General features: G+C 37.1%; 1 protein-coding gene across 1 annotated transcript; it reads left to right on the forward strand.

Annotated features, from left to right (window-relative positions):
* The first annotated feature begins 14,213 nt into the window (after positions 1-14,213).
* Positions 14,214-15,415, forward strand: LOC149174879 (antimicrobial ginkbilobin-2-like protein). Its single transcript, XM_089419443.1, has one exon. The coding sequence runs from the start codon at positions 14,317-14,319 to the stop codon at positions 15,121-15,123; it is 807 nt and encodes a 268-aa protein (XP_089275569.1). The 5' UTR covers positions 14,214-14,316; the 3' UTR covers positions 15,124-15,415.
* Positions 15,416-16,157: the final 742 nt, after the last annotated feature.

The raw sequence follows: 16,157 nt of genomic DNA on the forward strand, positions 1-16,157 counted from the left end.
CCTTTCACCTTCATTTTCTCCTAATTTCCTTTATTTTCATAAATAAAATGCCAATTAATGCCTCATGCCTTTTCAAAGCCTTTTCCATTACCTTTTCCATTTTCCTTAGTCGTAATAAACCAAATGAACACCCATACTAGGATGTTTTTTCCCAACATTTAGTTATGAATAAGTGTCCCATAACTATGGTTATTATTTTACCTTTATTATATTTTATTACATGGAATTTTTACTAAGGCTGTTACAGTGGAGATAAGAAAATTTCTCAAGGCAATGCTGAAGAAACTATAAGGTATCCCTGCTTGTTTTGGTTTGTGATCTCTTAACCAGTTTTGGTGATATCATGGTAACCTAAGGGTGGAGCTAAATTAATCTCTAGGAAGCCCTGGTTGTTTATGTCTTTAGATCCCACAGTCATGCTTGGAATATGGCATGGGGTTGATTGGCTGAAAGAAAGATTGTCTATGGTTGGGTGGTATGTGGAAGTCCCTCACCTGGTTAACTTTTTCATATGTTAATAAGAGCTATTTTCCTATTGTATTCTATGGGCATTTATACTTTCTACATGATGATTTTATGGTTATTCTATAATGGTTAATGATTTGGTTATATGTTGGTTATACATATGGATATGTAATGTGCTCTAGCTATGGCTTGTTCAGAATTGGATAAGTATTTGATGGTTAATAAATGCATGAGCTAACAAGTGTTATTTCAGCTATTATGAGAGGGAATTAGACCTTCTCGATGATTCTCAAATTAGTTTCAGACTCTTATGATCAGATATGCATTCATGACCTATAGCTTACATGTTCACCATATGTTTGAAAAAAATATTGTTATAGTTAGGCCTGGTTAGTTCAATTTTTGTCCAAGTTTTGTATGAATAACATTGTCATTATGTAATTTATGAATCAGAGAAGTTTATTGCAGTTATGGGTAGTGGTCTAGAGGATAGCCTGGAAAAGTGGCTCAAATCTCGGGACCACACCCTCTAATTGGAAATTTTGGGCTATAACCGCAAGGAAGGAAGCTTGTGTGTGGTTGGAGGGTCATAACTACACCCTTGCAGGATTGTGCATGTGGTCGTGGGCCTAGGTTAGTGAAAAAAAATTTAGCTCAGGGTTTGGTCACCTGGGGTGGTTCTTTGGCCTGTGAGTGTCCTGTAGCCTTGTAGGATGTTCATTTGTGGTTAATAAGTCTCAGTTGTAGTCCTTAACTTGAGTTAGGAGGTTGGGTCATGTCATAGTGGTAGTTCGCCTTCACATTTACCTAGAGGGCGTGTAAAAGCTGGTAAATGTGGGGAAGGGGTGTTACAACTTTGGTACTTTGTAGTTTTGCGGAAGTTGGCCACCCTCAAGACAAATATGATGCCTTAAGAGGAAGACTCACTTAGGGATTTACAAGGTTCAAAGTAGGGTAGAAGACCTGAAGACCATTCTCCTTCACAAAAAAAAAAATCCAATATGTTACTTTTGAACCACTAATCTAGGGCTTATTATCATTCATATTGTTTACATAATGGTCCTACACAACACAAATAGAGTCCTCCTTTGATCCAGAAATTTCATGGCATTTCCTCTTTCTTAGTTCCTTTCGTGTTTAGCTTAGTAATATTACTAAGAAATTCTCCAATCCCTCCAACTTAGGTTGAAGTATTCCACACTATCTTCCTTATTTATTCAAGTCAATTCAAAAATCCACATAGGTTGATATGTCTCAGAAGGATTTCTATCACCTTCTATTTAAATTCACACCCACATGTGGTTATGTTTCTCTTCTCATGGGTTATGTCTAGTTTAAATGAAATTTTTTGTCTCTCTATTCACAATCATCCAACACATTCTACACAATGTTGTTCGCTTCCCCACCAAACTCTGACTACCCTACATGAGAATTCTGGTCCATCTTGGACTACATGGTCAATAAGAAGTCTCAAAATGGTATGTTACCCATACCTCTAGAGTATTTCAATACCATTCCCATTCTTTCTCATAATTTCTAGTAGTTGATTTGTTTGAAACTATCAAATTTCAAGCCTTAAAATAAGTGAAAATATGAAATTAATTTTAGGATAGAAAGGAAACTTCGCAATTTGCCCTCACAACTTCATGTTCACTGATTTCTTCTTCAACGTTTAGAAATATATTAAAATAGAATACATATTGAACCACATGAAGTTTGTCAAGATAGAAGTGTTAGCCATTTTCAATATTATAAGTCTTAATTAAAATCTACAAAACTTGGGGTTTAAAAAGGGTTGTTACACTCTATTCATATTCTTCTTTCTATCTCTCACGCTTCACATTTATCTCTCTCTCTCTCCCTCTCTCACCATATGTGTGTGTGTGTGTGTGTGGTAGAGAGAGAGAGTGGTGTGTGTGTGTGGTAGAGAGAGAGTGGGGGTATTTGGGAAGGGAGAGTGAGGGAGAGTGAGGGAGAGGGGAAAACTGGGGTAGAGAGAGGGAGGAAGAGGGATAAAGGTGGAGACAGTGAAGGAGCATGTGTGAGAGAGGGGGTGAGAGAGGGATATATATATATATATATATATATATATATATATATATATATATATATATATATATGCTAGTGGATAAAGCCAAATACAATTTATGACAAAATTTAATCTTATTCTCATACATTCCTCATACACATTCCCCGTATGGAGTGGGAGGAGATGCCACATGTGGGAGGGGTTATGTTGATTGTCCCACTCAGCACTAATGCGAAGCTTATGCTATGTAGCTTCGTCATTGTGGTTTAAGTCATAGAGTGGTAACTAGATAACCAAGGTATTTCTTTATGAAGGTTATTTATCTCTTGTGCAATCATTGTAATTATTGTGCTATGGGTATAACTCCAACCCCATTTGTACTTGTTTTTGTGATTTTCTTCCACTTTTTTGAATTCCAAATTCTCTACTCTTAATATTTTGCCTACTTGAATAGTCTACTTTATAGTCAGACCTTTGGGTTTCACTTCTTGGATTTCCATTTGACCTAGTTGTTTCCTCTCATATTCCCTTGGACTCACGACCACTTCTCTTTAGTAGTGCCTTTCCTCCTATTCCCCATCCATATTTGCAAGAGTTCTTAATACAATAGCTTTTCATCAATGGAGCCATCATTTTTTGGCCTGCATTCTCCACTCCTTTTGTTCCACTCTCGCTAACTTTATTTGCCATGCTTGCTACCCCCTTGTTGTTCTGCAATCCAGTTCGAGGCTAGGTTGTTCATTGTGCTGACACAGAGGGCTTGGTGCCATAGAGGTGTGACCTACTACAAAGTCTAAGTGAGCTCGCAAGCTTACCCTGAGCAGAAGCTTCATCCAACCTATGCCATTCCTAAATGTTCTATGATTCAAGTTGAGATAGTGAAACCATAGAGAAATATTAGAGGAGGGTGGGGTTGCCTATCAGATGCAAACATTGTAGTTGAAGCAGTTTCCTAGGTCCTATTAGACACAATCAATACATGCAAATAGTCAGTTTCACTCTTGAATCGAGCAGCTCTCTTGGCAGACGAAAGTGGCCCTTCGAAGTAGCCCCTTATGACTTGTCTCCATCGATATGATTTGGTGCTCTTTCTGTAGTTTTATCTCTAGATTTTCTATTCATTCGAACATTTTAATTGTGAGGCTCGCTAATGTAAATCTTGAGAACTAGCTTTCAACACTTTAATATATTTTTGGATTCCCATATATAAGTTTTGAAAACTTATATTTTATTATTAATATAATTTCCTTGATATTAAGCTATTGCAAACGAAAATAATAATACTAATAACCCTATTTTCTGATGAAAAGGTAGTCTTGGGTATTACCCAAAATCCCCTTTTCAAATAAAAATCGGCCCTTGACCCGTGGTAGCAACCTACAGGCTTTATCGGAAGCGCTTAAGGCTTTAAGTCTTTTATGACCATGGACATATGAGGAATCAAAGCCACCTTTTTATCGGCACTCTTAATCACCCACGGAAGCCACCACCCGAGCTTTAAAGCTCGCAAGCACCATCATCCATCTATCGGGAGTGACCCATCATAAATACGTGTATCGGGAGCGACCCACCATAAATACGTGGAAACCATATAAAACCCCCCGTTTTATAACCATGCCCACATATATATAATTATATGGAACAATACCAAACCCCGCTTTTCCAAAATGCCGGACTTATAAATATATGTATGTGCCTTTATAATTTATCGGCAGGTCTGATATCGGCCGTCACACCCATAAACATTATACCGCAGACCCGATGACCCCCGATGAGGTTGCGGACCCGATCTACAATTCACCACAGTTGATATTTCTATCGCATCCGCCTCCGCCCATTAGTATTTCGCCGATGATCGACGATCGTTCGATACGCTATACACATATATACATCCGCCGATATAGAACCAGACCCGACTTGGGAATTCAACCCGATATATAAAATATCGCGTCCGCTTTCATTTTTAAGTCTTTCGATGCGATATCATTCCGCTGATATAGAACCGGACTCGACTTGGGAATTAAACCCAATATATAAAATATCACGTCCACTTTCATTTTTAAGGCTTCCGATGCGATATCGCTCCGCTGTCGCCGATATGCCGATGCGATGATGTTACCCGGACCCGATAAGTTCAAAGGCAAACTTAATATTATTTCAAGTCCGCCCAGTGCTCTGCTAAAGGTTTCGGCGTTGATTCTCTATGTTAATGGCTTCTCCGCTCTCGAACTCTAGTCAACCTAGATTGGCTTTAAACACAAGATTGCTTTCGGTTATGAATAAACGCACAGACAGATTGAATTGCATGAACTTTAAAAAGGTAATTTAAACACACAATACCTCCACGAGCCGCTTTAACAAAACGTTGCACAAAATATTGAAATTGCTCATAAATAAAACACAGACTCTCGGCCTTTGGCCAGATTACACCATAAAATGACCTCTGTTACCCAAATACAGTCCACAACACACTTTGAGCTCTCGCTCCACTCCAAACCTCTCTCCTCCCTTCTCCACATTTGTCCTCTCTTTTAACTCAATAATTTCTCTAACAATCTCTAGGAACAATATTCTATTTTTAAGAGGTCTAACAACAATCGTCTATCTCTTAGCTCTCATGCACACCTAAGCTAACAAATATTATCCCTAATCTAAATAAAACAATGCCTTAGTTATTACAATAACTAACAATTTGAGAAGTCATCCTTCTCGGTAACAGTGAATGAATTTAACTATGATTAGCCACAACATGTGGACAATCCTCCACATTGATGGCTAACTTCGATGCTCCTGCATCAGACTCCTGGGGAAGAAAAGATTTGTCCTTCAAACCTTCAGGACTCACTCCATATTTCTGTAGTTCAGCTGCTGTCAACCAACTGGAATCTTCCACTGGCTGCTCCTTCCACTTGACTAGATATTGGAAATATGTCTGCCCTCTGGTTTTCTTAGATACTCTTTGGTCTAAAATAGCTTCAACTTCTTTTTGAGATGCTTTTGGTACTTGTTCCTCCCAATCCACAGTTTGAATTTCATCACCTGTGACTTCTTTCTGCAAGTCTGTTTCTGCCTCTCTGAATGGATACAAGTCTGCAATATTAAAAATGGGGGATATTCCGATCCCTTCTGGTAGCTCAATCTCATATGCATTAGCTGAAAATTTCCTTTTGATTTTACAGGGTCCTATTTTCTTCAGTTTTAGTTTATTATAAGTCCTTGTAGGAAATCTCTCCTTCCTCAAATATGCCATGACTAAATCTCCTACTTGAAATTCTTTTTCTCTCCTTTTCAGATCTGCTCTCTGTTTATATCTTCTGCTGCTTTCCTGTAATTTATCTTTGACTTCTTCTTGTAGCTTTTGCATTTGTTCAGCAAAATCTTCAGCACTTGCACTTCTGGCTTCCTGTTTTCCCAAATCTCTGAGCTCATATACTCCTCTCGGATGCATTCCAAAGACAATCTGGAATGGACTCATTCCTGTGCTTCGGTTTGGTGTATCATTGTAAGCAAATTCAGCTTGAGCTAATGCCAAATCCCACTGTTTGGGATTCTGATGAACCAAAGTTCTTAATATATTTCCCAAGCTTCTGTTCACAACTTCAGTTTGTCCATCGGTCTGAGGATGGTAGGCTGAACTAAAACTAAGTTTAGTTCCCAGCTTCTTCCAAAGTGTTCTCCAGAAATTCCCTACAAATTTTGTATCCCTATCTGATACAATGCTCACAGGTAAACCATGTAATCTTACAATCTCAGAAAAGAACAAATTGGCTATGTGTGTGGCATCGCTAGTCTTCTTACAAGAAATAAAATGGGCCATTTTTGAAAATCTGTCTACAACAACATATATAGAATCATTTCCTCTCTGAGTTTTTGGTAAACCTAGAACAAAGTCCATACTCACTGCATCCCATGGTCGATCTGGTATGGGCAATGGCTGATATAGACCTGTATTTTGACTCCTTCCTTTGGCATACTGACATACCCTGCATTTCTCAACAAACTTTTTAACATCAGTTTGCATTTTAGGCCAATAATAAAAAGCATTCACCTGAGTGAAAGTTTTGTCTTGTCCAAAATGACCAGACAATCCTCCACTGTGCTTTTCTTTAATGATGTTTTCTCTCATTGAACATTTAGGAATGCATAATTTGTTGCTCTTAAATAACAGGCCTCCTTGAATAAGGTAGTCCATCCATTGACTTTTGTTATGGCTCATTGGATTCTGCACTGTCGTGTAGATATCCCTAAAATCCTCATCATCATGATACATTTCTATCATCTCATCAAAACCTACAACACCCACTTTGAATTCTTGCAAAAGAAAACTTACCGTGCTCAACGCATCTGCCACTTTATTAGACTTACCGCTTTTGTGCTTTATTACAAAAGTGAAACTTTGTAGAAATTCTACCCACTTGGCATGCTTCTGATTTAACTTTGGCTGATTATTAATGAACTGCAAAGCATGATATCTGAATATAAAATGAATTCCTTTGCCAGTAAGTAATGCCTCCACTTTTTCAATGCCTGCACAATAGCGTAGAATTCTTTGTCATATGAAGAATATCTCCTTTTCGCATCATTTAATTTCTCGCTGAAATACGCTATCGGTCTTTGCTCTTGGCTGAACACCGCTCCAATTGCTTCTCCACTTGCATCAGTTTCCACTTGAAAGACTTTCTCGAAATTTGGCAATGCTAGAATAGGCTTTTCTGTTATCTTTCTTTTCAACAAATTAAAATTCCTGTCGGCTGCTTCTGTCCATTGAAATGGCTGATTGACCTCTCTGATGGTCTCAAGGATTGGTGCACAAACTTGACTAAATCCCTTTATAAATTTTCGGTAAAAACTAGCAAGTCCATGGAAACTTCTTACCTCGAATACACTCCTGGGAGTAGGCCAGTTTCTGATTGCTTGTACCTTTTCCGGATCCATTTTTAAACCTTCTCTGGAAATCACAAACCCCAAATATACCAGCTCCTCTTTCATGAAACTACATTTCTTCAAGTTAATTAGTAGTTTTACCTTCTGCAGTGTTTTCAAGACTAACTTCAAATGTTCCAAATGTTCCTCTTTACTTTTGCTGAAAACCAGAATATCATCAAGGTAAACAACAACAAATTTACCTGTATATTCTTTCAGGACCTCGTTCATTAGTCTCATGAATGTGCTGGGTGCATTAGTGAGCCCAAAAGGCATCACTAACCACTCATACAGTCCACTATTTGTTTTGAACGTTGTCTTCCATTCATCGCCTTCCCGAATTCTAATCTCATGATACCCGCTTTTTAAATCTATCTTTGTAAAATACCTGGATCGACTTAAACAGTCCATTAAATCATCCATTATGGGCAAAGGAAATCTATACCTGACTGTTATCTTATTGATAGCTCTGGAATCAGTGCACATGCACCATTCTCCTCCCTTTTTCGGACTAAGCACCGTTGGCACAGCACACGGACTCAGACTTTCTCAGATCAGTCCCTTGTCCATTAACTCTTGAACCTGTCTTGCAACCTCTACATTTTCCTGAGGAGTTAATCTATAGGCAGCTTTATTAGGTAGACTTGCTCCTGGTATTAAGTCGATATGGTGACTTATACTCCTAATCGGTGGCAATTCATTCAGCAATTCATCCACAATGATATCCATGTAACTATTTAACACATATTGAATTTCTTCAGGCAAATTATTTAAATTGGTGGAGGTTAAAATTACCTTTGGCCTTCCTACGATAGCGAAATGCACCTCTTCGCTTTTATCAACCTCTTGTAGCAGTTCCTTGCCACTCATCAACATAATACTATTTTCAGGCAGCACTTTGTCAACATCATTTTTTACTGGCAGCCACGTATGTTTAACTCTGTCCTTCTCTATAGTATATGTATTCCTTCTCCCATCATGAATCGCCTTCCTGTCAAATTGCCACGGTCTTCCCAATAACACATGACATATATCCATGGGCATTATGTCACATAAGATCACGTCTTTGTATGTGCCGATCTGCATTTCCACATTACACTGCTCTGTCACAATGACTTGATGACCCTTCTGTAGCCAAGATACTTTGTAAGGTGCAGGATGCGCTTTCCTTGTTAATCCGAGCTTTTCCACCATCTCTGTAGACACAAGATTGTCAGTACTCCCGCTATCAATTATAACCTTACAGCACTTACCCTTTGATTTGCACGTAGTCCTGAACAAGTTCTTCCTTTGCGCAGGTTCTCCAATCTCCTTTTTTGATCTTAACAAAGTTCTTCTAAGCATCAATGCTTCACCTTCTTCTGGTGGTTCTTCTACAAGTCGAGGTGGTTCCGGCTCTGCCTCAGCCACATTTGCACCCCTCTGGCTTGCTGACTTGTTACGAGGACAGTCTCGTGACATATGTCCCCATTCTCCACAGGTATAACACCTAACATCTCTTCCTCGCCCTCTTCCTCTGGGCGCGAATCTCCCTCTACTAGATTCACCCATCTGTGGTGATCTGCTGCTTGAACTCCCTGTGTCAATTTGATGTTGTGTTCCTCTAGATCGGCCAGCTCCTCTACCTCTTGCTGAGCTCTTTCCTCTATTCCTTTGACTTTGTTTTCTTAATATCTTCTCTTCTGCCTTCAATCCTGCTTGATAGGCATCCTCAACAGTTTTCAGACTTAACAGACCAATCTCATCTTGGATCTCATACCTTAGCCCATTAACATATCTAGCTACTTTTTCCAAATCATCCTCTACATGCCCTGTTCTGATACTTAATCTGTAAAATTCTTCAGTATATTCTTTAACAGACATTCCTTTTTGCTTCAGATTTTGCATCTGCTTAAAAAGATTCAAATGATAATCTTTCGGCAAAAACTTGGCTTTCAGTTTACTTACCATTTTATTCCACTGCTTGATCTTAGATTTCCCCTTTCTCGTTCTTGATGTCTGTACCTCGTCCCACCAGATGGCTGCATGACCTTTCAATCTAGTTACTGCAAATTTTACCTTCTTATTCTCTTCAACCTCTTCATAATCGAAGTACTAATCTATGGATCTGATCCAATCCATGAGCTCCTCGGCACTCAGACTCCCTTCATACATAGGAATCTCCACTTTAGGTTTGCCTCCAACCTTTGCCAGCATCTTCAGGATTTTGATATTTTCATTCTCTTCTTCTGCTTCCACATCTGTATCAGATTCTTCTGCAGGACTCTCAGCTCCCTCGTCAGGCGCTCTTCTTTGGGCTGTCTCCATTGCCTCCATTCGTGCACGCAAACTCCGCACTTCTTCTATCAAAACTACATTTGGTTCTGGTCTCCCTCGACCAATTCCTCTCCTTGGCGGCATCTTTACTGTAAACACTATCTCTTCTGCTCTGATACCAAAAATGATGAAAAGGTAGTCTTGGGTATTACCCAAAATCCCCTTTTCAAATAAAAATCGGCCCTTGACCTGTGGTAGCAACCTACAGGCTTTATCGGAAGCGCTTAAGGCTTTAAGCCTTTTATGACCATGGACATATGAGGAATCAAAGCCACCTTTTTATCGGCACTCTTAATCACCCATCGGAAGCCACCACCCGAGCTTTAAAGCTCGCAAGCACCATCATCCATCTATCGGGAGCGACCCATCATAAATACGTGTATCGGGAGCGACCCACCATAAATACGTGGAAACCATATAAAACCCCCCGTTTTATAACCGTGCCCACATATATATAATTATATGGAACAATACCAAACCCCGCTTTTCCAAAATGCCAGACTTATAAATATATATATGTGCCTTTATAATCTATCGGCAGGTCCGATATCGGCCGTCACCACCATAAACATTATACCGCAGACCCGATGACCCCCGATGAGGTTGCGGACCCGATCTACAATTCACCACAGTTGATATTTCTATCGCATCCGCCTCCGCCCAATAGTATTTCGTCGGCGATCGGCGATCGCTCGATACACTATACACATATATGCATCTGCCGATATAGAACTAGACCCGACTTGGGAATTCAACCCGATATATAAAATATCGCGTCCGCTTTCATTTTTAAGTCTTCCGATGCGATATCGTTCCGCCGATATAGAACCGGACCCGACTTGGGAATTCAACCCGATATATAAAATATCGCGTCCGCTTTCATTTTTAAGGCTTCTGATGTGATATCGCTCCGCTGTCGCCGATATGCCGATGCGATGATGTTACCCGGACCCGATAAGTTCAAAGGCAAACTTAATATTATTTCAAGTCCGCCCAGTGCTCTGCTAAAGGTTTCGGCGTCGATTCTCTATGTTAATGGCTTCTTCGCTCTCGGACTCTAGTCAACCCAGATTGGCTTTAAACACAAGATTGCTTTCGGTTATGAATAAACGCACAGACAGATCGAATTGCATGAACTTTAAAAAGGTAATTTAAACACACAAGACCTCCACGGGCCGCTTTAACAAAACGTTGCACAAAATATTGAAATTGCTCATAAATAAAACACAGAGTCTCGGCCTTTGGCCAGATTACACCATAAAATGATCTCTGTTACCCAAATACAGTCCACAACACACTTTGAGCTCTCGCTCCACTCCAAACCTCTCTCCTCCCTTCTCCACATTTGTCCTCTCTTTTAACTCAATAATTTCTCTAACAATCTCTAGCAACAATATTCTATTTTTAAGATATCTAACAGCAATCGTCTATCTCTTAGCTCTCATGCACACCTAAGCTAACAAATATTATTCTTAACCTAAATAAAACAATGCCTTATTTATTACAATAACTAACAATTTGAGAAATCATCCTTCTCGATAACACTGAATGAATTTAACTGTGATTAGCCACAACATGTGGACAATCCTCCACATTGCTGACTAATGTCGATGCTCCAGCATCATTTTCATAAGTCAATTATTATTTAACAATGTCAACTTTTTACATTTCAAATTGTTGTACATTTTGAGACTAAAAATCTTTTTTGGATATGCACGTAAGGATAGTAGAGCGTTTTGCTTAACAAAAGTCGCGAAAGGCAGGCTGTGATTCACACAAAAAGACAATCATAAAGTGCATATACATCTCACAGCAAGGCACATAGTTTCACAAAATCGAAGTCGAAGTCAGAAGCCAGCGACAAGGATAAGTTGAATATACACCCCACAATCATAGGACAAAATCAAATTCGAAGACAGAAGCCAAGCTGTGATTCACCGAGAATATGATAAGGTCAATACACGGCCAACAGTACTGCAGTGAAGCCTATCAGTGAACCAAAGTCGCACGAAAACCCCACTACAAGGTGAACGTACGTCCTACAAGGTGTTTCAAAAATTTGTGGCTAAATTTTGATTTGTGTTATTGTATATATAAATTTAACAGTCCCAAATTTTTGAAACACTTTAATTATGAAAATTTCGCTTATCAAATTTGTGATTTCCATAAATAATCAAAAAATAAACTTAGATATTTTCCAAAATTCAAACTAAAAAACTACTCGATCAAAATAACTAAATAAATGAATGTACATTCCACTTAAACCAATCCAATCATCTTGACAAAATCAAAATAAGAATCAAGATTCACAGGAAAGAAGGGCTAATGTGATTATGTATGTCGTTTAACACACACCTCGACAAAATAAATATCGCAATCATGGCAGCCCGTAATTCGCAGGAAAAGCGATTGAGTGAATATACATTTGACGAAATACATGCATCTTGACAAAATCAAAATCAGAATGAAGGCACAATCTGATTTACCGAAAGAAAGAGCACGTGGATATATATCCCACATTGACCAAATCAAGTCGGAGTTAGAGACACCATATGATTCGCAGTAGAAACGATAAGATGAATATACAATCCACTGAAACAATACAGCTTTACAAAGTTAAAATCGGATTTAACGCAGCGGTGGTTCACATTGGTCCACATGCATCCCACTAACATATACATCCGATGAAAATAAAATTGGCGTGGTGTAACCTATATTTTGGATTTTATGTGTTTGGAGTTTTATATGTTGTGGACTTTATGTTTTGGATTTTATGTGTTTGGAGTTTTATATGTTATGGACTTTATAGGTGGTCGAAATTTTGGTTAAAATTTATGAAATAAAATTTTTTGGGAAGTATTTTGATGGTAAAGAGTTTATAATTTAAATGTGTAATTGCAATCAATTTATTTGATTTTTTTTTTAAATTAAATTAAAAAAATTGATTTTAAAAAGATTTATAAAATATAACAAATTGGTTTTTAATTCAAATAAAAAATGTATATGTAAACTAATCCATTCATATAAATTAAATAGCTTGTAAACACTCACAAATATCAAAACACTTACTTCATGATATATTTTATTTAGCTAAATTTTAAAAAGTTTAAAAACACTAACTAAATTATAAATTTATTTAAATTATTATTAATTATAAAAATGATTAATATAAAGCTAAATATATACATTTACAAAAACATGGAACAAGATTATGGAGATTTAGCTCCATTTATCATGAAGATCAATTTGTAAACATATTTTTTTATAATACTATGGGTCAATACTATGGTTTATCAAAACCACATGCCAAGAAAATGATAACTCACTCCATATCACACTAGTTCATATGACATTTTTTCAATTAATCAATTTAATTAAAAGGGTAAATAAAACATAACTACTTTGGAGATAAATTTCAACCATTAATTTGTCTATAGTGAATATTCTAAAATATTCCATGGAGGTTAAATTTATACCATCAACTTACTAATTATTGGTAATTAAATTATAATTTTGAAAGTCTTATTACAAAATAAATTATAAGCACAATTAAAATCATAAATTTAACCTATAAAATCTTTATAACCTAAATATTTTAAAAGTTTTTTATCACAATAATCTATTTATATATTAAAAAAAAATATTTTAAAATAGAAATCTCATCACAAATTCTATAACAAAATATAAAATAAAATAGTGAAAATATACGTGGGTATGGAGTATGTTCTAAAACTGTTTTTGCTTTAGCTAAGAGTTCATCTTTCTAGACCTAAGGAAACAAGTTAATTACTCAAAAAAAAAAGAAAACTTCTAGTATGAGTAGAAGCCGCTAGTATTTCAAATAGCTTAATTTTCTTTGAATAATAATAATAAATCAACCTCAAAATAACAACTTGTGATAATTATCTCCATTACTCATTTAACCGCTAAATTATAACAAATTTTACCGCTATAAAACAAATTAAATAAAACTAATAAGGAAAAATAAAATATGCGAACTTGAATGTTCCCTGCGTAGATAATTTACAAGTTCTGGATCTCAGTGCATCATCGCATCACTTTGCTTTTCATGTTGACTAAGATGGTTGACTTGTAAGGCATATGGAACTTGGATGTGACATGCATAGATAATTTACAACTTCTAGATTTATGTGAGTCATTGCATGACTTTACTTTTCATGTTGACCAGAAATGGTTGACTTCAAAAAGTGAGTGGATGTATTTTGGTTCTAGAAATTCATGACAGCCTTAAATAGTTGAACTTGACAATTGATTGGTTGTATTTTGGGTTTGGAAATGGGAGAGTTCAATTGGTTGGTTGTATTTTGGGGAGATTTCTTTTATATGTGTTAGAGAGTCAATTCAAATCGTTTTCTCCCGATTTATTAATTGTTCTAATTAGCTTGAATTCTTCAGATGATGCTTGTCGGTGGATAACGAAACATCGACCAACCATTGATAACCTACCATATCTCGCTCACATTATATATATGCGCATAATAGAACATGATTCAGGAGCATAGTTGGAATTTCTATGCACTGCAGTTCCTCCATTGTCCAGTGTAATCCGATTGCTAGCAAATATGAAGTTCCATGGAAGAGATTCTGCAAGCTCTCTCCCGTTGGGCCAAACCATGAAGCAGGTGTACTTAATTGCTTTTGTGGCGGTCTTGATCTTTAGTCTTCATGGACAGATTTGCAGCGCAGCATTGCCAGAGACACCGACAACTAATTGCAACAGCAGCACTTTTTATAAAGAAGGCAGTGCGTTTGAGAGCAATCTGAAAAAAGTCTTTGATAATCTTCTTCAGGGCACGAAGCAAAGTGGGTTTAACATCTCTGTATATGGGCAAAGTCCTGACACAGTATATGGCCGCCTACAATGCAGAGAAGACCTGACAGTCGACCAATGCTCCACTTGTTCACAATATGCAATCACTACAGTTAAACAAAGATGTGGGAATGCTTTTGGCGCTAGTACTTGGCCTTTTCACTGCTTTTTACGTTATGAAAACTATAATTTCATCGGACAACTGGACACAGATTTGGGATCTATTTACGCGGAGGACTTCCGTGGGGACACGGGTATCTTTGTCCCGACTGACTTGCACTCGTCTATTGAAAATCTCTTGAAGAAATTGTCCGCTGAAGCAGCAGGTAATACAAAGCGATCTGCTTTGGGTACATCTCTAGACTCGCTGTCTCAGAATATTTATGGTCTGGCCCAGTGCACCAGAGATTTATCTAGTGACGACTGCACAACATGTCTGTCATTCTCGACCAATAAAATATTCACATCTTATTCTGAATATGCTGGAGTTCAGTACTGGAGTCAAAGCTGCATAGTGCGTTATGAGATATATCCTTTCTATAATTCCACTGGCCTTTGAGCACACTGTGTTGAAGGGCTAAAGTTTGCAAATGGGAGAAGTCTACTGAAGGGCGCCATATTTCAAAGTAGGGCGCCATATTTCAAAGTATGGCACATAGATAATATTGTTAGCCGGGGGCCTGAGCGCAAAGCTATAGTAGGGCGCTCTATAATGTATTTAAAATAAATTGATGGATAGTCACAGCCATTGGAAATATGACTATGATGAATCATCATAGCTACAACACAATAAATATGTACGTTATGACAGTATTCTCCATTAGACTAGTAATGAAAAGTACTTTTTAGAACTCGGTTTTTATTAGTAACGAGATTTAAAATGAATATATTTTATTTTCAAATTTTGAACTGCAACAAATCTTAAAGAGGTTTACATTTATTTCGATGAAATTTTAATTGAATTTAGGTCTGTGAGATTCATATTTTAGGAGGTAAATTTTTTTTTTGGTAAAGATTACATCAAAATAATTTTGTTGATGCATTTTGAATTATTTAGTATCAAAATAAGATGAAAAACAAAATTTTAGTATCAAATAGTAAAACAATGTGAAAAACAAAATTTTAACATCAAACAATAAAATAATATGGAAGACAAAATTTTGGCATCAAACAACAAAATAAGATGAATAACAAAATCATGACATCGAACAACAAATAACACAGAATACACTTATCATCAATCATAACCGACATACTGCATTGACAGCAAAAACACATGTAACTTTCACAGAAAACTTTCATGATGATAGCAAGCTCTTAAATGGAGGATTTGACCGTATACAAAGTTACTCTGTTTTGACAGTTTTAAATAATCGCACCTTGACCTGGTAAGCTATGGATATTATATGAGTGGGTGGTAAGGATGTAAGACGAAAATATTTGACAAATCTTCTAATATGGACTGTTAGAGCAAGATTGCTGGTTTGAAAACAAATAACAGAAAGTTCTCTGAAAGGTTTCTTTTTTAAATTGCCGGTTAGATTTAGATTACAGATCCTTAGATTCAAACAGCAAAGGCAAAGTTCAATATTT

The sequence above is a fragment of the Pinus tabuliformis genome, chromosome 4_1, assembly GCF_031772625.1.
Source record: "Pinus tabuliformis cultivar Carrire ecotype Pingquan chromosome 4_1, CPIR1, whole genome shotgun sequence".
Classification (NCBI taxonomy): domain Eukaryota; kingdom Viridiplantae; phylum Streptophyta; class Pinopsida; order Pinales; family Pinaceae; genus Pinus; species Pinus tabuliformis.